The 22,249-nt window shown below is 35.1% G+C and overlaps 2 protein-coding genes across 7 annotated transcripts in view; one reads left to right on the forward strand and one right to left on the reverse strand.

Moving 5' to 3' along the window:
• Positions 1-377, forward strand: part of LOC113516398 (GTPase-activating protein CdGAPr) — a 94,691-nt gene extending 94,314 nt beyond the window's left edge. For all 6 annotated transcript variants that reach the window (XM_052893043.1, XM_052893044.1, XM_052893039.1 and 3 more), the window contains one exon: positions 2-377. In XM_052893043.1, the coding sequence (XP_052749003.1) occupies positions 2-89 (88 nt within the window). In that variant the 3' untranslated portion in view covers positions 90-377. The remainder of the gene's footprint in view (position 1) is intronic.
• An 8,992-nt stretch (positions 378-9,369) lies between these two features.
• The window catches only part of LOC113512759 (SID1 transmembrane family member 1-like), a 31,655-nt gene continuing 18,775 nt past the window's right edge, over positions 9,370-22,249 (reverse strand). Inside the window, exons 7-19 of the mRNA XM_052893045.1 lie at positions 21,238-21,413; positions 20,476-20,636; positions 19,615-19,770; positions 18,758-18,869; positions 17,803-17,914; positions 17,202-17,384; positions 16,914-17,034; positions 16,440-16,562; positions 15,183-15,299; positions 14,039-14,171; positions 13,096-13,221; positions 11,990-12,068; positions 9,370-11,460 (exon numbers count right to left, since the gene is read on the reverse strand). Of these exons, the coding sequence (XP_052749005.1) occupies positions 11,284-11,460; positions 11,990-12,068; positions 13,096-13,221; positions 14,039-14,171; positions 15,183-15,299; positions 16,440-16,562; positions 16,914-17,034; positions 17,202-17,384; positions 17,803-17,914; positions 18,758-18,869; positions 19,615-19,770; positions 20,476-20,636; positions 21,238-21,413 (1,776 nt within the window). The 3' untranslated portion in view covers positions 9,370-11,283. The remainder of the gene's footprint in view (positions 11,461-11,989; positions 12,069-13,095; positions 13,222-14,038; positions 14,172-15,182; positions 15,300-16,439; positions 16,563-16,913; positions 17,035-17,201; positions 17,385-17,802; positions 17,915-18,757; positions 18,870-19,614; positions 19,771-20,475; positions 20,637-21,237; positions 21,414-22,249) is intronic.

Genomic DNA, 22,249 nt, shown 5'->3' on the forward strand with positions numbered 1-22,249 from the left:
GGAAAGAAAAGGTCTCCCCGTCGTACAATATACGGGACATGGCCGCGATGTTCGAGCAGAAATCACAATGCAACACGAACACCGGTTGACACACGCTGAGACGTTGAACGGCGCACTGCTGAGAGATCAGCGAGCAGACGGCCTGTTCAACATTAAAACCAGTGCTTGGATATGAAGCGACGCGTGACTGAATTGTGGTAAGGTTTATGTATTATTTAATACATTATCAACAGTGACATCGACTCGGATCAACTCTTGGATCAACTTCCGTGAGTTGATCCAAGAGTTGATCCGAATAATATTGTTTTAATACACACTAAATAACAAGCAATGTAAGGCAATAGTTGTTAATAAAATTTAGAATTTAATTTAATGGAAAAAAAATATATTTTAATTTTTTTTTAAAAGTGTGGTAATAAAATTGCCACGGTTTACTTTAATTAAATAAAATTGTAATGTTCAGTGATCATAACAAAATAAACAGTGTGCACTTTCAAATTTTATTATATATATATATTTATTATATATATATATATATATAATATATATATATATATATATATATATATATATATATTATATAGTAAATAAATTTCCATAATATTATAATTTTTTACTATAAATGTGACATTGTTGTTTTTTTATATTTTAAAAATATAATTGCAAATTTGTATACCTCGATATATGGGGTTGATCATAGAGGACTTATCTTGTTTTACCATCCATTGTTACCTATGTATCACAAATAAATAAATAAAATGAAATTACCACAATTCAGTCTGATGTATAAATAAGTGGTATTTTCAATACCACGAATCAGACCAAACATAGCTGAGCGTCGCTTCAACTTGTTTTTGTTATTTGTATATTAATAATTAGAAATAGAAATTGTGAAAAATATTTCTGAAATATAACTATTATGGTTGATATTTTAGCTTGATTATAAAGCTTCGCGCGTTATCGTACGGTTTAGAATTGCAGAGCTGGTGGCACTTGATTTTGGTGGTATTTGATAGAAGTTGAAATATACAGCAATAACAAAATATTTTGTAGTTTTTTATCTCAGACATTATCAGCCATTATGTAATACTTATCGTGTTATATAATGGCTGATAATGGCTGAGATAATGATAATGAAGTGTCACGTAATCACACCAATTGCCTGATACTCAAGCTTGGATACATAATATGTAAGGACCCGATGTACATCTGGGCCCACAACCCAGAACATAAGATATTTTATGTTATGTCAATGGTACTGCTCATGTCTATAGGCGACGGTTACCACTTTCTATCAGGTGGGCCGTCAGCTTGTTTGCCATTCTAAGTTGTATAAAAAAATTGTTTTACCATAGTAAAAAAAAATTCATCCTCCTATATAAAACAATATTATGGCATTATAAATGAGTGCTTTGAAATAGCGAGATACAGTTTGCGTGGCCCATCTTCAGGCATAACTGTAAGATGGTCTATCTATACACCAAATTTACTTAAAATTTGCTCAGCCATGATTCAGTAAAAATTCTTTGCAAACTTTCACATTTGTAATATAATAACATAATTCGATCCAAAAATCGCCTTGCTATAGATGTAATATGTGATGAGTGAACCATCAGCTCTGCAGTATTCTATAGTACGATACGGACTATAATCAGTCGAGTGCTTTTGTCTTACGGCGCCTTAAAAAGTATGTAAAAAAAATAGGAATGGGTTATATCAATAATGAATATAGATATTCTACTGGTAAGGACTTATATTCCGTTATACATGTCCAAAGGAACGCAATAATACTATATATATATATATATATATATATATATATATATATATATTACTGATATTACCCATGCCTAATAAAAAATGTATTTAAAAAATATAAATATGTTTGCAAACCGTACGAGTTATATTTCCGAAATATTAACCTTGTTATGTTGATATTATTTATTTCTTTTTTGTATTATTATTATTATTAATTGAACATCACACTCAAGTATTACTTTTGTTTGTGGCGATTATTGCGAATATTTATAATAATTTACTAGAAAATAATTAATTGTTGATAATGTTGGTAGCATTGTATGACTCTCTTATGTTGGTACTACAGTATTAGGGCTGTAATACACTAAGAATTTCTAAAGTACGCATTCTGGTTCGCCGTTGTGATTTAACCATAGATTAAAAAATGTATAGTACGTTATATTAATCTATGGATCTAATACACAATGGAGTAGACGCTACATCAAAAGCCACAGAAAGAATATTAAACCCTTAGATATAGATTTAACAAATTTTCTCGTATTATTTATGGTTATGTCAACTATATTATCACCCATACTACCAGAGGGAGACTGTACAAAAGTCGTTTGCTTGGGCACCTCTGTACCATTCGTGTTTCTATCGTGAAGCAGTTGTGTTTGCATGGCTGTGTTTTCTTTTGAATGGTGGGATATGGCAGTGAATTTACAGGGTACACAGGAATAACACTTGAGTCCATAGGAATGGCAACGCATGGGGGGTATCATGGGCGAAACAGTATACTCTGTTATGTCTGTGGTACTGCTCATGTGTATAGGCGACGTTTACTATATCCATCAGATGGATCGTCAGCTTGTTTACCATTCTAGGTTGTATAAAAAAACTATGTTACAACGCATATAACAATATCTGTGACCCCACCATACGTAGAACGATTTATCACTGCGGTCAGTCGATATATAGATACTCTTTATTGTTTCCTCCAAAAGATTTCATTAGTAAACATTTATCCGTTTATAAGGGGCTTTATGTTTTGTAACATGCAACCTAATTGCACTTACCCTTCATACTGAAACGACAACGCGCGTATTACTGTTGCTTGACAGAAATATTTGATAGTGGCAATTTGCATACCAGTATTCTGCTGAAATATATAGCTCGGAAGTTTATTGACCACGTTATAAAAAAATTCTGGTACAAAAGGCGGTTTAATACTTTATTTTTATATTAGCATTTTCGCCAAGTCAAACTGTGGCATTGGCGGTCTTCCACCGTGCGTTTTTCAAGGCACTTTCTCCCACGCACAACCACTCTTTGGTATCAACATCCAGCAGCAGTATTTCCGAACCGATACGACAACATAACCTTCAAGAAAAGAGCATGTTCCTTTTTAAAAGGCCGGCAGCACACCTGCAATGCCGTTGGTGTTGTGGGTGATCATGGGCGGCGGTGGTCACTTACCATCAGGTGAGCCGCGTGCTCGTTTGCCCCCTGTGTTGTAAAAAAAAACTTTGGCATCTAATGTAACCATATTAAATGCAAATAAAGAACGTAAATCTGACATTTATACAGGACAGCCCTACGTACTACTGCTTCAAAACCGAACTATATTTGTCACAAATTGTAAGTATTCGCAATTACTCGCACGTTGTGTAAAATATTATTAAGTTACAAAATTATGACAACGCCTTAAAACAAACCATTCGTCGGTATATTCTCATTATTTGTTACTATCTAATTAATATGAATAATATAGTGGTACGTTTTTGTATATAATCGATATTTAAAATGTCTGATATTACCTTTATTAAAACTCCATAATGAAGTCGAAATGTTTTTGTTTCGTAGTTTTAAATGGTACGTGCTAAAGGGGATCCGTTTTGCTAAGAATCGCAACTTTGCGTACTGTTGATAAATTTTATTCCGCTATTATTTTTTTTACATCTTTTTTTTTAATATTTATATTGAAATTGTGTACAGGCAGAATGTTATGTTATTAAAAAAAATAGAAATGTACTGGTTGAAATATAAAAGTAGACAGTTTGAATTGCCTCTATATATATATATATATATATATATATATATATATATATATATATATATATGTACAGGTTGGGATAATTAGCGAAAATGGCCTCTAAAATTTTTAATATCTAGTTAACCTATTTCTCTATATATTAGTAATTTTTAATTTATCTAAAATTTGACAATTTAATGACCTAACTTATTGATAAAATAAATGTATTTGAGATACCATTCCAACATCAGAATAATGAACATTCACTTTGACACTGACAGATGATTGGCAGATATAGATCATTGTGGAAATCCGTTTTTTTTTTTAATGTAACTGTAAAAGTCTTTAGCATAAATAAAATACAATTGTTTTTAAAAACAATAAATTAATATGTAATTCCTTTTTTCTATCTAATAATCTTTTTTAGGAAAAAAAAATTCGTAAATTTAAAATTCGAATTTAAAAATTTATGACTGTTAAATTGTAAACAGAAAGAATCGATCAATGATTTGTTTGCATACGTTCAGTTATAAATTGTATTTTAAATTTTTGAATTTTATTCTAACATATTTTATTCTGAAAATTGAATGCTATGTTTCGCCATCATTGCGCATATAGATATTATAAAAATAATAATATAAAAATGACACGAGATGTCGTGATGGAATTCAGAATTTTGTTTGTTAAATTCTTTAAGCTTAGATTATATATAGATAGAGCATCCAGCCTCAAAAACGAGTCAACTTTTAGTCAGCTAATTGTCAAATTAGCCGATTCGTTTCTTTTATCAGTGTTCTATATACTTACGCATAAAATGTATTTTGACGTATTATTTAATAAATAAAATGAGTGTTTACGCATTAAAAAGATGCAGAAATTATAAGACAAAATAAATATAAACGTTATAAAGGAAAACACTCATAATCTGTTTACCATGCAAAATTGTATGAAAATATTGAGTCGTTTTCCTCGAAGCATTTCTATGCAGACACTCTATTTATATAATCTAAGTCTGTAATATTAGAAGATTAATTAATCCAATTTTTAATTGCCGATGCGGTGTCAAAGTATGACTACAAATATACAAAATCCTCTGGAGGCATAACGGTTTAGTGTTGCCATAGTTGCGATTTATATAAAATTATAATAATGAAATGCATTTATTACTATATTTTTGTAAGCAGTATTTAAATAATTAGCTATTTACACATTAGAGAGCGCGTGGACGGTGCTATTTCTATATTGAAAAATTCATGTCATTTCTAAATGTAAATTCCACAAAAGAGACGGTTCTACAATTCATTAATAGATATATACTCTTTATTGTTTCCTTCAAATGATTACAATAGTAAACTTGTTATAAATATAAATAATTACAAGAAATAATCACAGTGAAAAAACAATGAGCGACCTTATCGCTAAGAGCGATCTCTTCCAGGCAACCTTTGGATGGAGAGGAATAATTATAAACAGTTTGATCGGAGGCACGATGAGAATTATGTTATTTTTAAATATGTAATATTATTATATAAATTTTATTTATATTAATAATATATAGCGAATGCTTTATTCCAATGCTACAATAAATATCAAGTTAAATTTTAACAAATTCAAATATAGATGGAATCCAAATGACGTCAAATAGTTGTTACCTTCAATTCTATTATAACATGCTCGGCGAAAATCGTGACAATTATTGTCGGGTAGTTGAGTAAAATTAGTAATGGATGATTTTTTTTTAATGGGTGATAATGAAATGGTAACCCCGCCTGTGCTTTTGGTATACGCTGGCGGGGTATCAGTAAGAGATGATAGGTGAAATAGAAAAGACAGGTCAGTCAGCCCATCGTGATGGATACAGCTAGGATTCAGCACGATGGTTTCCATAGGGGACAACGTGAAGGTCGACCTGAGACGGCATACTACTAGCAATGGGTCTGGTAGCCCGCATTACTAACAATCCTTCCCCCCCCCCCCCCCTCAGTAGATTATCGGTTATGTTATGAGGGTATGAACAGTCATACATTCTCTAATACAAACATATAAAAATGATATAAGAATAATAGACTATATAAATGGCCTATCTTCATGCTAAGTACCTTCAGGAGTAAACGATGTGAGTGATTTATTCATAAATTTCTCAATAGCATCGTCCACTCGGCTAAATGCACCATGTAAATAAATAATACGAGAATTCGCACTGTTTTTTTTTTTTGTAAAAATCCATTTTGTAACAATAATGTAATGTAATCAGACAATAATCTAAAAGTAATCATGAATTGAATTGAATCTTCAAATCTAAAATGCTAATAATAATCTTGATAAATCTATTAAGAATTTCCATGTTAAATTGATGAACGCTTTTCAAATTACGCTCTTAAATTTATTATCACAATATACCCGTGTGGTCCCGGCATAGAATAGGTCACACCTTTCCCGTGGGTGTCGTAAGAGGCCACTAAGGGAGGGCGAGGGATGAGCAGCAGCGTCCCTCTAAAAACATCTCTAAAGCCTAACTGCTGTTGCCAATCCGCCAGCCAAGTGTGGTCACTACTGGCAAAACTTTCCGAGGGGGAGGCTAATGTTCAGCAGTGGACAGTTAAAGGATGATATGATGATGATGATGATGATGAATCTGCAATTAGAGTTTGTTTTGACTATTTAAAAAATTGCCATCACTAAAAATCGTGCATGCACGATCTCGATCGAGTCTCGATTTAATTTTGTCAACCTGAGTATTTTTTTCTCCTTCTGTAAATTAAAAATATTTGAAAAGCGTTTGTCTACCTATGAACTTCTAGAACCGAATAAATTGGTTTATTGTAATTTATTTTCCATTAAAAACAATAATAAATATTTGAAATATTTTTTTAAAATTACACGTACAAATACTAACCCCCTTATTCTAAACTAAAACCTAAAAGCCTACTCTAACTTTTTACACTTTTTTGTTACCTTCATTTAAATTAAGAATATAGCATGAGAGAGACAAAATAGTAATAGCTAAAGTAGGTCTATGAGTATCTTGAGTTGAAACCGTTTATTCGGTTCCTTCCGCCACTGAGACTGTAAATTTGCTAACGGTATCCAAACTCCACTGTACCGTACTTCCTGTTTACATTATAAGAACCCACTCGTGCTGAATATCTTACCCAAATATTGTAATTATAAATATTAATGTAAATTAATTGTAACATTGGTTCCGGGACTGGACTGAATTTGGTGTCCACGTTTTGTTTTATATAGAAACAATAGGTAATAAATTGTGAATCTAATCCATGATTGAAGAAATTGTGTTTTAAAATCGTCGTTTTGAGGGATTCATGTATATTTCGCGTTAAACGTTTTACTTAAATTGATATACGGTGTTCTTTCTTTAATTCCATGACAGAGCGAAGATGTGATCACTGACATGACCTTGTATCAGAGATTGTATTTTGTGTCGGATTTTTTTTTTTATAAATACTGGACAGATCTCCATTGTGTGTGTATGTATAGATTGTCTACCTTAACATGGCACGCCATTTGAACTTTTTCATTCAATGTGTGTGACTATATACAGACGTGGTGCTCTGTTTGTGTTTGTGAGACGTCTTCAGTAGAGGGTCCGCCCAGAGAAATATATTTCTTGGTCGAAACCTTGTAAATATGTTTACGTCCACATTTTTTCTTTGCATTTTGGAGGGTTGCATGTTATCGTAGACAATGTATTGTATTGTCTTAAAAGTCGTGTGTAATATTGGTTACATAAATTGTTAATTTAAAACAGAAATTATTTTATATTAGGTCACTTTACTACCCCATCGGTTACCGTACCGGCAAAGTAAAAAGTGATCTGTCTACTATTGGATACGTGCTATTTTTATTTGACAAGAACGGCGCTATTCTTTGGTGAAAATACTATAATATTGTGTAGTTTATTTTATTATTGTAACGTGGCAACTTGTGGTTGCCGCCTGAAGTATCGAAGGCAACAAATATTTTGTTGTGTCAATATTTACCAATTTAAATATCGTAATAATTTCTTTTGTAAAGAACGTGCCCACTGTTGCGACCCAAGCGTGGCCGAGTGCCGGGACATTGAATCTGAGCTTTAAGCATCTCCACTAGAGAGCTATGTGCCGTATTTAAAACTTCTGTAATGTACATTAACAAATTCTGTTTTTTTATGTAGTGTAGCTGACAAAATGTACACAATAAAAGTATTATGGAGAACGTTTCATGTTTTATTTAGTTCCTCGTCTACGAGGGAATGGAGTAAGAGAGAGAGAGAGAAAGAATGAGAATGTAATTTCCGTGGAACAATGTAGCAAAACTCGCTAGCGATGTCGATTACATAGATAAATTCGCTTGCTACTTGTCTAGAGGGCCTGACACATACACTTTTCAATATTAGAATATGGGGAAAGAACAATTGCTGTACAAAAACACAAAACTTTTATAAATTAATTATTATTAAATTTTCTATGTAAACAACGCCCAATGTTGTGCTTACCTGTAACCTACGCATGTATTTTATTATACTTTAACTTGTCATCATTGAATATGTTAATATGTACGCTGTTGGTTTGCCTTAGTAAATAAATGAAATGGTAATGGGACGGGGTCATACCAATAAAACACTCATTACAAAAAGCACTTTTATTTACATAGACTAGTGTAATTGCAATCCATACAACACAATCGTTATATATATATATATATATATATATATATATATATATATATATATTATATATATATATATATATATATATATATATATATATATATATATATATATATATATATATATATATATATATTAAATAAATATAATGCAGATGATTTTAATGCACCATTATATTAGAAGAAAGATCAAGAGCGATTTGTAGTCGCACCATGAGTTCCTTTCAGTTCTTCTTTTACACTATGGCAGTGTGAACAGTATCTAAAACTGTAGTTGTTGAAATATTAAGCTGTGAGAGAAGGACAAACTCGCGGCATAATGGTTCAATAAAGCTACATTTTATAATAGTCGAGGTTGACACCATCCCTAGTCACCGTGTCCCCCGCGTCGATACCGCCGCGCACAGACAGTCTGTCGTCCGGCCTGCGGCTTGCCATGCGCACGCGCTCATACCCGGCGTCAAGTTCGGACTCCGCTGCGGTATCGTCAGTAACCGTGTTTGTGTGTACTGCGATACCCTCTTCCGTGTATATAGTGTAAATAAGTTACTTTTACCGTCCAAACACGCCACGACCCACACTCAGCTCGGCCCCAGGACTTGTGAAAAATCCAAACTGGGAGTTCCCCGTCCGGAGCGACACCTTTTATTAGATAGGCAGTAGTAGAAATTATGAAGGAATGTAATATGCTTTTACATATAAAACATTAAAATAATAACTGAGAAATAAATATGACAACATATTAATCAGACTAAGATAATGGTGCATTTAAATCAGAATACGATAAAAATTTACAGATATCTAAAAACATTTTATTTTATATAATGTCAGGCATAGGAGAGAGAGTTGTAAAGTTATAATTAATTCGAAAAAAAACTTACATCTAAAATATTAATATTATACTAAATTGTAAAATAGTAAATTATTGATTTTCTTTTGTGAATAAAGATCAGTTTTATATAACTGAGTCATGTATAACTGAAATTGATAATAATAAAAAAAAAATAACCTAGTTATTAGGGAATAAATTCGCAGAAGTGGTGAAATTCGTAAAATTTTATAATAGCACCTCGTGATTTACTAAAAGCATTTTCTATGTACATATCCTCGCCAATTCTATTAGCTTTAACATTAATAATAGATTTTAATAATGTGCATATAAAGCTTATTATTCGTTTACCACCTGAGATCACTAATTCATTTCTTACATCATCTTCGAGTCAAAGCTCAAATTCGAATCCAAAAACGGGACAATCTTTTTCTTTGACATTACTATAATTATTAGCTTATACAAATTTAAAACAATTACCTATCTAAGATTTTTATTTTTTCATTAATTTTAATTGCATATTAAAAAATATAACCATTTATTTATAAAAAAAAAAACCTACCTAATAAACAAACCTATACAGCTAAACTATTACAGTAGTTGTCATTTTCTTTCAAGTTAAGAACTTAGTGCAATGGAAAAAGATAAAACACTTCAATAAGTTTGAGACGCTTGACGTTTTTATAAATAAGGGGGTACATATTTAGCGGCAAACAGTAAATGATAACGAAGGTACCGATTACAACATTCAATAATCAATTCATCTTTTTTGTCGAATTGTACACAAAATATAGAAAATTAACGTAACGTACAAGGGTAGCATTATTTCTCGTAAAACACATTTTTTTGCAAGAATATACCACAAATAATTGGAGAACAAATAAACAATTGCACGTTAAATAAACAATAGGTCACATAAGATACCATTTGCTGTATGAAATCACACAAAAAACACTTAATTTATAATAAATTCGAAATACTACAAATGTCTTACGTAAAACAAAATTGACCTTGGACACAAGGTATCGCAGTTGACAAAACTAAATAAAAATTTCTAAGAACATTGTTGCACTCTCAACATTTATAATTTATAAACATAATCAAAACTCTCGAGTAAGCTTAGACCAATCTTTGGCTGGATACTTTCTTTGAAGTATGATAGTAATTTAACGAAAACATTCTTGCCAAATATAGATATATAGATAAATATATAGTGAAAGGCTAAGAATAAGTTTTACATATAATTACTCTATTTTGAGATAACTAAAGACTAAAAATTAATAAAGGCAGTAATGAGTATAGTAAATTGTTTTGAGCAAGTATTTAAATACAAATTTTGAAAGAGTACAATTGTTTTTGGTATAATATAAATTGAAAGATTTTTGTTTGTAGCTTCTGATTTTTAAAAGGCATTTTACTGTATAAGCTGTTATGTCATTACATATATACACATAGTAAAACTAGTGTTAATAATGTATTTAAAATACATACAGTTACAAATTATAATCACGAATTTAATTACAAGCAGCTTTCTGTTTGCTGGAATATTAATTAAAATGAGTCCATCAAGGTTCTATTTTAGGTCCATTTGTTTTTGGTTGCCCACCTTATCAATTATATTAGATCTTATACATTAGACTATACCTTTTAATTTATATTATATATATTTGTATTTTTTTTATTTAAATTAATTAAAAATATAAAACAAAATAGAAACCATTATAATAGTCATTGTCTATAATAAATAATATCATATAAAAATCATAAGAGAAAGTGCATTTCTGTGTACGTAATATTCATAATATTGTGAAGAATTACCAATACATAATATTTCTATCGCTTTTTATTATTTAGATCACATTATCATGGACTGATTTTTAAGCCTATTAAATGAAACAAGATGTCTATATGAACGAAAAATTGGGGTACCTCAGGGCCCAATTTTAGGTCCACATCTTTTGAGTCTTTGAAGCCAGTATTAATGTTTCAATACTGAATAATTAACAATCAAAGTTTAAAATACCATAATTTCATCTCTAGGCACGTTGGCTAAGTTATCGTCTATGGTAAGGTACATATTGAAAGAGAAAAACATAGCTGCTGAAGAGAGGAAATGCCAGATATCGTGCGAGTCGTACAGTTGTAACAGGGAGCAGACGCGGTTGTTGCGTCTCGATTGAGCTGGAGTTAACTGTAATATATAAAATTAATGTGTAAGAAATAGTTTATTTGTCTATTTATTGAAGTTAAATTATTTTGCTTGAATGTTGATAAAATGTATATTTGGCTCGTTTTTATTCTGCACAAATTAAATAATAATACAGTAAATATGTGTACATATTATTAGTAATGATTTTATGTATATTGGCATGATATAGTTGATAAATTAACAATCCTATAAAGGCTTTACCAGAGGAAGACTTTGTACAAAAGTCGTTTGCTTGTGTACCTCTGTTCCATTCGTGTTTCAACCGTGAAGCAGTTGTTTGCATTGCTGTGTTTCGGTTTAAAGGTGGGATATGGCAGTGAATTTACAGGGTACAGAGGAATAACACCTGAGTCCTCAGGAATGGCAATGCAGGAGGGGTATCATGGGCGAAACAGTATACTCTGTTATGTCCACGGTACTGCTCATGTCTATGGGCGACGGTTACCACTTTCCATTAGGTGGGCCGTCAGTTTGTTTGCCACTCTAAGTTGTATAAAAAGAGGGCACTTACCGCCCAATTAGTACTCTGGTCCAAGTAGAAGTAGCTCGAGCCGAACCACACCGTATATGTGATAGCTATGAACACCCAGCTGAAATTATATTAACATTTTATTAGAATAGAAAAAATATTTATTGTGAGCGATTCGTAATTTCTATTGGCTTCTCAAAGGAAAACACAGCCTACCCATACATCAAGCATACAATACAATTAGCTACATAACATTAATTTTTTACAGTCATACAATAAAATCTACATCTACACTAATATTATAAATAGGAAGGATTTGTATTTTTGTGTGTATATATGTTTGTAAAGAATAAACTCAAAAACTGCTTTGCCGATTTCAAAAATTCTTTCACCATTAGAAAGCTACGTTCACCCCGAGTAACATAGGCTATATTTATTGATAGTAAAGATTTATTTGACTATATATACTTATATATACTTAATATTTATAATTATTTTCCTTAATGTTTTATTTTAATTTTTTTAATTATACAATACCTACTTGTACAACAATTAGTCCGTTACCCTAAGGTTGTCTTTAAAGATTCTTTAAAGAAGAAAAGATTGCTCTCAGCAATAAGACCGCCTTACTGTACTTATACAACTGCATCGCTATATAAGTATAAATTAATTATAATTAATTAATTATAATTAATATATATAAATTAATTGTCTTGTTTATTCCCTATATTGTATAATGCAAGTATACTCATTCATTCATTCTTTTTTTCTTCTTAAACTTAAGGCAGATGAACATATCAATTAGAGGCGTATACAGCTCTTACAGATAAATATTAATGTATACCAGGGGTTCCCAAACTTATTTTGCCCATTTTGAGAAGAAATTATTATTTTTTAGCGTCCCCATTTTTTCACCTACTTAAAAACCTACTATTACTTCAAGATCAACAAATCACCCCCCAAGCCTCTAGACAACGCCCCCATTTTTTTTCTGGTTTACTCTTTCTCTTACCGTTTCCCTTTAGGCCTACACCGCCCACAAGGGGGGCGTTATCGCCCACTTTGGGAAAGGTTGATATATACTAAAGTAGCAATCATACAATTAGTGAAGATTTAATTATATATATAAATAAACATGGTCGCATTACCTGTACCAGCGTATGGACTCCCTGTGCAGCAGCTTCATCACGATGTAGAACAGCGTGTACAGGAACAGGTTGCTCATCAGCACCAGCAGCAGGTGCGACGCGAAGTCGCGGCTGTGCTGCGCCACGCTGCATACACACGATTATTTCATTAAAAGCTTTATCTGGGAGAGGGGGGGAGGGATTTGTTAGTAATGCGGACTACCCGTTGCTAGCAATCAGTCAGGTAGACCTTCACGTGGTGATCTGGAAAGCATCGTGCTGGATTCCAGGTGTATTCGCCACGAAAAACTGACCTGCCTTTTCATTCCCACCAATCATCTCTCACTGGTGCTTCGCCAGTGTATACCGATAACGCAGGCGGGATTTTTTTTTGATGGGTGAAAATGGTATGGTAACCCCGCCTGCGCTAACGGGATACGCTGGCAGAGCACCAGTGAAGGGTGATAGATGAGAATGGAAACAGGCCAGTTAGCCCATAGGGATTAACCACGATAGTTTCCAGGGAGAACCGCGAAGAGGTCGACCTGGTTGGGTATATTGTTAGCAATGGGATTCTCAGTCTCCATTACTAACAATTCCTTTCCCCCCGCGCAGGCGGGGTTACCATTCCATTATCATCCATAAAAAAAGTCGCTGAAGATTATGGATCCCGAGTGGTCGCGAAACTAGTCGAGCTTTCTCGACCTAATTAGGGACAAAGTGAGATGGCAATAGGCTGGCCACAAAGCTCGAAGAACCGACAACCGATGGGGAAGAAAGGTTCTTGCGTGGCGATTCCGGACGGATCCCCACTAGATGGAGTGACGACCTCAAATGCATTGCAGGGAGTCTGTGAACGCAGGTGGCTCGGGACTATTACTTATGGCAGACTATGGGGTAGCCTATGTTCAGCAGTGGACAAGTAACAGCTGATGTGATGATGATGGTGAAGGAAACAGCTAACCCGTATGCAGCGATGGCCCAGTTAGCGAGGTTAGCGAGCAGCAGCAGCACCCCGCGGCCGCAGTGAGTTGGCGTGATGGCCGCAAGGGGACGCGCCGCCACCTGCCGCACGGCGCGGCATACTAAACCGCCCTCTGTACACAAATACAAACACTTACAACCTTTTGTATTTGACATAAGTGGATTTGTTGACTTTAATCAGACCTACTGAATGATTATATATATATATATATATATATATATATATATATATATATATATATATATATATATATATATATATATATATATATATATATATATATATATATATATATATATATTATATTTTTTATATATATATTTGTGTGGAGACACTCTGTCTATATAATCTAAAACATGACCAATTAAATTATAGAATCGATAATTTTATTTAATTAATTAATTTAATTTCAAATTGTTTATAATTACTCCTCTCCATACAAAGGTAGCCTGGAAGAGATCGCTCTTAGCGATAAGGTCGCCGATTGTTATCTCACTGTGATTATTTCTTGTAATTGTTTATATTTATAATAAGTTTACTATTGTAATCTTTTGGAGGAAACAATAAAGAGTATCTATCTAGATAGATACTCCTATGTTTTAAAGATAGATATCTTTAAAACATAGATTTTTAAAAAGCAAAATATTTGCTCAGCAAAAAAAAAACAGCAGCTTCAGCAGTCACAATAGTAAAATGGGATCAAAACAGATGTGAACAAAATCTATTGAGACAAAAACATTGTAAAAATGAATTCAGAATTGGCGACGTATCTTGTCACAAAAAAATCGGACACAAATTGGGACCTCCTCCTTTTCAAACGACTTCAAAAAGAGGTTTCCATTGTGTTTATTTTGTTTTTATGTTTATCACCTCATAACTCTGTCAGTTATGAATCGATTTGAAAAATTCCTTTTTTATCTGAAAGTATATACTTACAGATTAGTTCTGTAGAAATTTTATCAAGATCGGTCGAGTAGTTTAGTTTTCAAATCTAAAAACTGGTCTTGCCACAATTGAAGTCGGTTTTTTGTGGAACCTTTTTTTTTTTTTAATGGAATGAATTTGGTATAATTCGGCCATGATTTTTAGAACTACATTTGTATATATGTCAATCTGAGCTTACCCCATTTGAATCGGCCGAGATAATATATCTGGAAGGTCATGAAGAGGCAGGTGACCAGGTGAAGCACTGTGAACGCGATCCAGAAGTAAAAGTTCGCGTTCAGCACGCCCACCAGACCTGGAACCATTGCACTAGGCTGTATCTCGCGGCTTTGCATGCTCGATTTAGGATATTTACCTTTGTAAGTACAATTGTGGTATATCCACACACCGGCTTTTATTTAAATACAGTAATTATATAATACAAGTATGAATAGGAATGGCAACGCATGGGAGGTATCATGGGCGAAACAGTATACTCTGTTATGTCCATGGTACTGCTCGTGTCTATAGGCGACGGTTACCACTTTCCATCAGGTGGGCCGTCAGCTTGTTTGCTATAAAAAAAAAGTTAGTTTTTATACAACTAAGTTGTATAAAAAAAAACACGTAAGTTATTTATTTTAGTTAAGAAAGTTCGACCTCTTTCGGGACCATCCGGGACTCTTAGTCATGAGCGGCCGTCATGTGAGTAGTTTTTTTTTAATGGATGAAAATGGAATGGTAACCCCATCCGGGCTATCCGTATACGCCGACGGGGCACCAGTGACAGATGATAGGTGAAGATGAAAATGGATCAGCCCATAGTGAAGAATTAGAAAAGAATTAACCACGATGGTTTCCAGGGGGAATCGCGTGGAGGTCGATCTGATAGGGCATATTACTAGCAATGGGGCGGGGGGGAAAGGGATTGTTAGCGGTGGAGTTTGACAGCCCCATTGCTTGCAATATGCCCTATCAGGTTAACCTCCACGTGGTTCCCCCTGGAAACCATCGTGAACAATGAACAATTCTTGTTGAATTCGTCACGATGGGCTAACTGACCTGCTTCATCCTCACCTATCATCCTTCACTGGTGCCCCGCCGGTGTATACCGATAGCGCGGGTGGGGTTACCATTCCATTATCACCCATTAAAAAAACTAGCAATGGGACTGTTAGGCTGCTGTCCAGTCCTCTGCTTAGTTCGAGACTAGATGGCGGTGTCATATTTCCAGCCCTTTTTTTATGCAATTTAGAATGAAAAATAAGTTGACGACCCATCTGATGGAAATAGTAACCATCGCCTATAGACATGACTAGCACCACGGATATAACACAGTATACTGTGTCACCCATGACACCCCTCATGCGTGGCCATTCCTGAGGACTAAAGTAAGTAAGCATTTGTGCTATTTATTTGCTGTATCCCACCATTATTATTACGAGTATCAACTCACCAATGAATATAATGAGCGCCAGCACGCCGAAGGTGGCGTGCGCCCGCGCATTGATGTCCGGGTGGCGCGCCTGGTAGATCTTCACCATGCACAGCACCGACGTCACGTACATGAACGATGTGTCTGCACGCACACACACATACACACACACACACACAATTATTATCTGTATAATAAAAAATATCACCTTACCACTTTCCATCAGGTGGACCGTCAGCTTGTTTGCCATACTAAGTTGTATAAAAAAAAAAGAACAGCTGGACCGATTAATTTTTTTTTTCTAAATATTTTTAATGAATTAAAGAAGTCTGTGGATGGTTGTTATCGAGGATTGCCAGTGTAAAAAAAAGACATGACAAGTGGTGAAACAACGTTTGATTTGGTCAGCTGCTAGCAAACGTTGTTTTTCCTCCTACGGCCACATACTACTGGATCCTTTTTAAAAAAGTTGTAATTAGGGACTTGACGTCTCACCAAACTGGAAGTTCATGCTGTTGGGGCAGACGTGGTAGGCGGCCGACAGCAGACCCTCGCTCACCAGCGCCACCCCCATCGCGTACAGCAGACCGAAGTGCTGCGGGATACCCAGCTCTTTCTACAAACGGAATAGTCATTTCTTTATTATTATTTTATTACCACTTTATATAAATAAATATATATATACAGGCATGAGAAGGGCAGTATATACGATAAAGTATTCGCTAAAGTATGTAGACGAGTGATGAGTTATTTGTAAATTATTCAGTGAAAAAATATGCTCACCTCAACAGCAGACTTCGCTTTGTGTTTATTATGGCGCCGCCACACCAACAGCAGAAACAACAGCCCGAGCAGCACGTAACCCAGATTCGAGTACACGTGGTTGAAATCTGACAGCACCATTAGCGGGTGAGCGCACAAAAAGTTGAAGTAGCACAGGTCTTGGTTGCCGGATTGGTTGAGTAACTGCAATCGATGAAAATATTTTTACCACACTGTTCGCCAGCAAATTATGCATTTTTCTGTATGTAACTTAGAATGGCAAACAAGCTGACGGCCCACCTGTTGGAAAGTGGTAACCGTCGCCTATAGACATGAGCAGTACCATGGACATAACAGAGTATACTGTTTCGCGCATGATACTCCCATGCCATTGCTAAGGGCTCAGGCGTTATTCCTCTGTACCCAGTAAATTCACTGCCATATCTCACCCTTCACACCGAAATACAGCCATGCAAACACAACTGCTTCACAGTTGAAACACGAATGGGACAGAGGTGTCCTGTGGTCGGAACACTTCGAAATGAGGTTCCAATACGTCTGATTTTTGCATTTTTTTCAATTTGATTATATTAGAAAGATACGAGAAGCAATCTCTGTATACCCTCTGGTAGGTGACGACCAGCTGTATGACGGGCAGCGTGTAGAACACGGCCACCGTGAGCACGTTCCACAGGTACATCTTGGAGCGCGCCGACAGCACGCGCGGCCGACATCTGGGGAATGCACGTGCAATACAACATCACGGGGCTCGACAACCTCCCAGCACGGCGGGGAAAGGGATTGTTAGTAATGGAGACTGAGAATCCTATTGCTACCATATACCCAACCAGGTCGACCTCCACGCGGTTCCCCCTGGAAACTATCATGGTTAATTCCTGATGAATTCATCATGATAGGCTAACTGGCCTGTTTCCATTCTCATCTATCATCCTTCACTGGTGCTCCGCCAGCGTATCCCGTCAGCGCAGGCGGGATTACCATACCATTTTCATCCATCAATAAAAAAAAACCTCCCAGCACGAGGCACGACAATCGTGGATATATCGTAACCGTAGAGAAAGTAGATATTTTTTTTTTATACAACTTAGAATGGCAAACAAGCTGACGGCCCACCTGATAGAAAGTGGTAACCGTCGCCTATACACATGAGCAGTACCATAATACAGCACCATATGCAGCACATAACAGACTATACCCCGTCTGCGCTAACGGTGTACGCTGGCGGAGCATCAGTGAGAGGTGAAGGTGAGAATGAAAGCAAATCTGATGAAGAAAGCAAAATGAGACTACAGCATGGGGTTCTTCAAAAGGGGGGTAAAGAGGTTTCTTCAGGGTCGGCAACGCTCGCGTAATACCTCTGGTATTGCAGGTGTTCATAGGCTACGGCAGATGGGCCGTATGCTTGTTTGCCACCTCAGTGGTATAAAAAAATTTTTGACCCCTTGTTACCAACTCAAAGATCAACCACGATGGTATCCAGGGGGAATCGCGTGGAGATATCCAATAATTGATTGTTAATGACCATTTATTATTTGGTAACTTGTTAAAGTGCGTACCTGGCTAAATTGGCCACGCACAGCTTCCCGCCCAATAGGTACACGTCCTTGTCGGTGTTAGCGTCGTCCATCGTCGAGAAATCAGACTCTGTATCGGACGACGAGCTGCGTTCTGAAATCAATGCATTTTCAACAGAATTAAAAAAAAATGTTTATTTATTTAATACAAAAATTAAAAAATAACTGTATCCGGTTTCCATCCCGCCTGCCAAACGTGGCAAGTAATGGTAAAACTCACTTTATGGGAAAAGCTTATGTTCAGCTTGGACAGCTAACGGCTGAAATGATAAATATTGGCCGTGCGGTCCCAGCATAGAATGGGCCAATCCTTTCCTTTTGCGTGGGCGTCGTATGAAGCAACTAAATAAACTTAATGGTCGAGGAATGGGCAGCAGCGTCCCTCTTAAAGTGTTACTGCGGTTGCCAACTCGTCTGCCAAGCGTGACAACTAGTGGCAAACCCAATCGTCCCCCAATGGGGGAGTCTAGTATAACCTTATTATTTTCTTTATAACCTAATATCATTTACCAGAGGGCGACTATGTACAAAAGTCGATTGCTTGGGTACCTCTGTCCCATTCGTGTTTCAACCGTAAAGCAGTTATGTTTGCATGGCTGTATTCCGGTATGAAGGGTGGGATATGGCGTGAATTTACAGGGTACAGAGGAATAACACCCGAGTCCTCAGGAATGGCAACGCATGGGCGGTATCATGGGCGAAACAGTATACTCTGTTATGTCCATGGCACTGCTCATGTCTATAGGCGACGGTTACCACTTTCCATCAGGTGGGCCGTCAGCTTGTTTGCCATTATAAGTTGTATAAAAAAAAAAATACAGATAATTAAACAAACGTACCTATCGCGGCGTCCCCTTCACCGACCAGGCACCGTTGCGAGGACGTCTCCCCACTGCTGGACATAGCGTTCCCACAGATCACGTGCACGCGACGTCGCCGCGCTCCCGTCACGTTGACCGCATCGTGGGGCGTCGACGGCGGCGTGAGCCGGCCTTCTGTACGAGAGAATAATTAATTAATTTATTTATTCATTAAAAACAAACAGTCAGGACAATGCAATTTTAAATACGTTTATATAATTAACTAAATGACCACCCATTCGTTTCCCGTGGGCGTCATAAAAGACGACTAAGGGAGGGCGAGGGATGGGCAGTAGCGTCCCTCTTAAGATATTTACAAAGCCTAACTGCGGTTGCCAATCCGCCTGCCAATCGTGGCAACTATTTTTTTTTTAATGGTAATGGAATGGTAACCCGCGCTATTGGTATACACCGGTGGGGCACCAGTAAATGATGATAGGTGAGCATGAAGCAGTCCATCGTGATGAATTCAACAATAATTGTTAATGATGGTTTCAAGGGAGACCCATGTGGAGGTCGACCTAATAGGGCATATTTATTTATAGGATTACCAACATAAGATATAGCTAAACATTTAAATACAACACACTTGTGGATTAGATCTAACTGTTCTTACATTAAATATTACTAGCAATGGGTCAAACTCCATTGCTAACAATACCCCCCCCCCCCCCGTGGCAACTACTGGCAAAACCCCCACTAGAGGGAAGCTTGTACTCAGCAGTGGACAGTTAAAGGCTGACGATTCCTGAAGGTTAAATAAATTTGGTGTATTTTATCTTGACACTACACGTATAAGAGGTAGCTGGCAAAATGCTAGTGGGTAATGAAATGCCTCACCTTCGCTCTGGCTCGTGTCCGACTCGGTGCTGGCCATCATCTTCCTCCTCTGGCACAGCAGCACTATGACGAACGCCACGTAGAAGGAGAGGAAGAAGCCGAGCGCCGCGCCCGCAGCGATCGCGTACTCTTGATACGATATCGTCTCGATGATTTTAAAACTGAAATTAACGAATTCAAAATTTAGGTTATTTTTTAAGAGACTTTAAAAAAAATAAGTTTCCAGTACACGTGCATTTTTTTGTTGCAACTGATTTCAAAGAAGGAAGTCCTCAAATCGGTTGTATATTTTTTTTATGTTTTTTATGAAAGAACATACTTATAGATTGGACCCATAGAAATTTTATCAAAAAGGATTCAGTAATTTAGTTTTTAAATAAATATAACTAATATAACTAAGTTAGAAGTTGGTATATGTTTTTTTTTTTGTGAAAAAATAAATCTTAAATTATAGTAGGTATGATATAAATGTATGAAAAAGAAATTATTGAAACGATTCTGAAAAAATTTTCTGATAAAAAAAACTTCCAAATCCGTTTATAAATGTCGGAATTATGAGATTAATAAATATTAAAAAAAAAAAAAGTCTGTGTAGTCCCGGCATAGAATAGGCCACCCCTTCCTTCCCCGTGGGTGTCGTAAGAGACGAGTAAAGAGGGCGAGGGATGGGCAGCAGTGTCTCTCATAAAACATTTCTAAAGCCTGTTATTATTGCGTAACAGTAACAATAATCACGGATATTATGTCACGTCTACCAATTACCTGAACCTCTTGACCCGGCCGTCGTTGGTCTCCACCTGGACGACGCCGTCCTCGGTCCAGCCGAAGTAGTGCGCCATCGTGGGCAACGTCTGGTTGCCGGTGTTTCGCTCTGAACAATCATCATCCGACGTCTTCACTATGAACACTATGTAGAACCCTATAGGGAATGTGTCTTGCTGAAACAAAGTCCACATAATCATAATTTAATTTAGTTTGATTAAGTCAATTTAGTTTGATTAATTTAAATCAGTTTGATTAACTTATATCAGTTTGATTAAGTTAAATCAGTTTGATTAAGTTAAATCAATTTGATTATGTTAATTTAGTTTGATTAAGTTAAACTAGTTTGATTAAATTAAATCAGTTTGATTAAGTTAAATCAGTTTGATTAAGTTATATCAATTTTTTTAAGTTAAATCAGTTTGATTAAGTTAATTTAGTTTTTATTAACTTACGTTTGATTAAGTTAAATCAGTTTGATTAAGTTAAATCAGTTTGATTAAGTTATATCAGTTTGATTATTTTAAATCAGTTTGATTAATTTAAATCAGTTTGATTATTTAAGTCAGTTTGATTATTTTAAATCAGTTTGATTAATTTAAATCAGTTTGATTAATTTAAATCAGTTTGATTATTTTAAATCAGTTTGATTATTTTAAATCAGTTTGATTAAATTGAATCAGTTTGATTATTTTAAATCAGTTTGATTAAGTTAAATCAGTTTGATTAATTTAAATCAGTTTGATTAAGTTAAATCAGTTTGATTATTTTAAATCAGTTTGATTATTTTAAATCAGTTTGATTAATTTAAATCAGTTTGATTAAATTGAATCAGTTTGATTATTTTAAATCAGTTTGATTAAGTTAAATCAGTTTGATTATTTTAAATCAGTTTGATTATGTTAATTTAGTTTGATCAGTTTGGTTATTTTAAATCAGTTTGATTAATTTAAATCAGTTTGATTAAATTAAATCAGTTTGATTAAGTTAAATCAGTTTTATTAATTAAAGT

This window comes from Galleria mellonella, unplaced genomic scaffold (assembly GCF_026898425.1).
Source record: "Galleria mellonella isolate WM207_F2 unplaced genomic scaffold, CSIRO_AGI_GalMel_v1 utg172, whole genome shotgun sequence".
Lineage (NCBI taxonomy): Eukaryota > Metazoa > Arthropoda > Insecta > Lepidoptera > Pyralidae > Galleria > Galleria mellonella.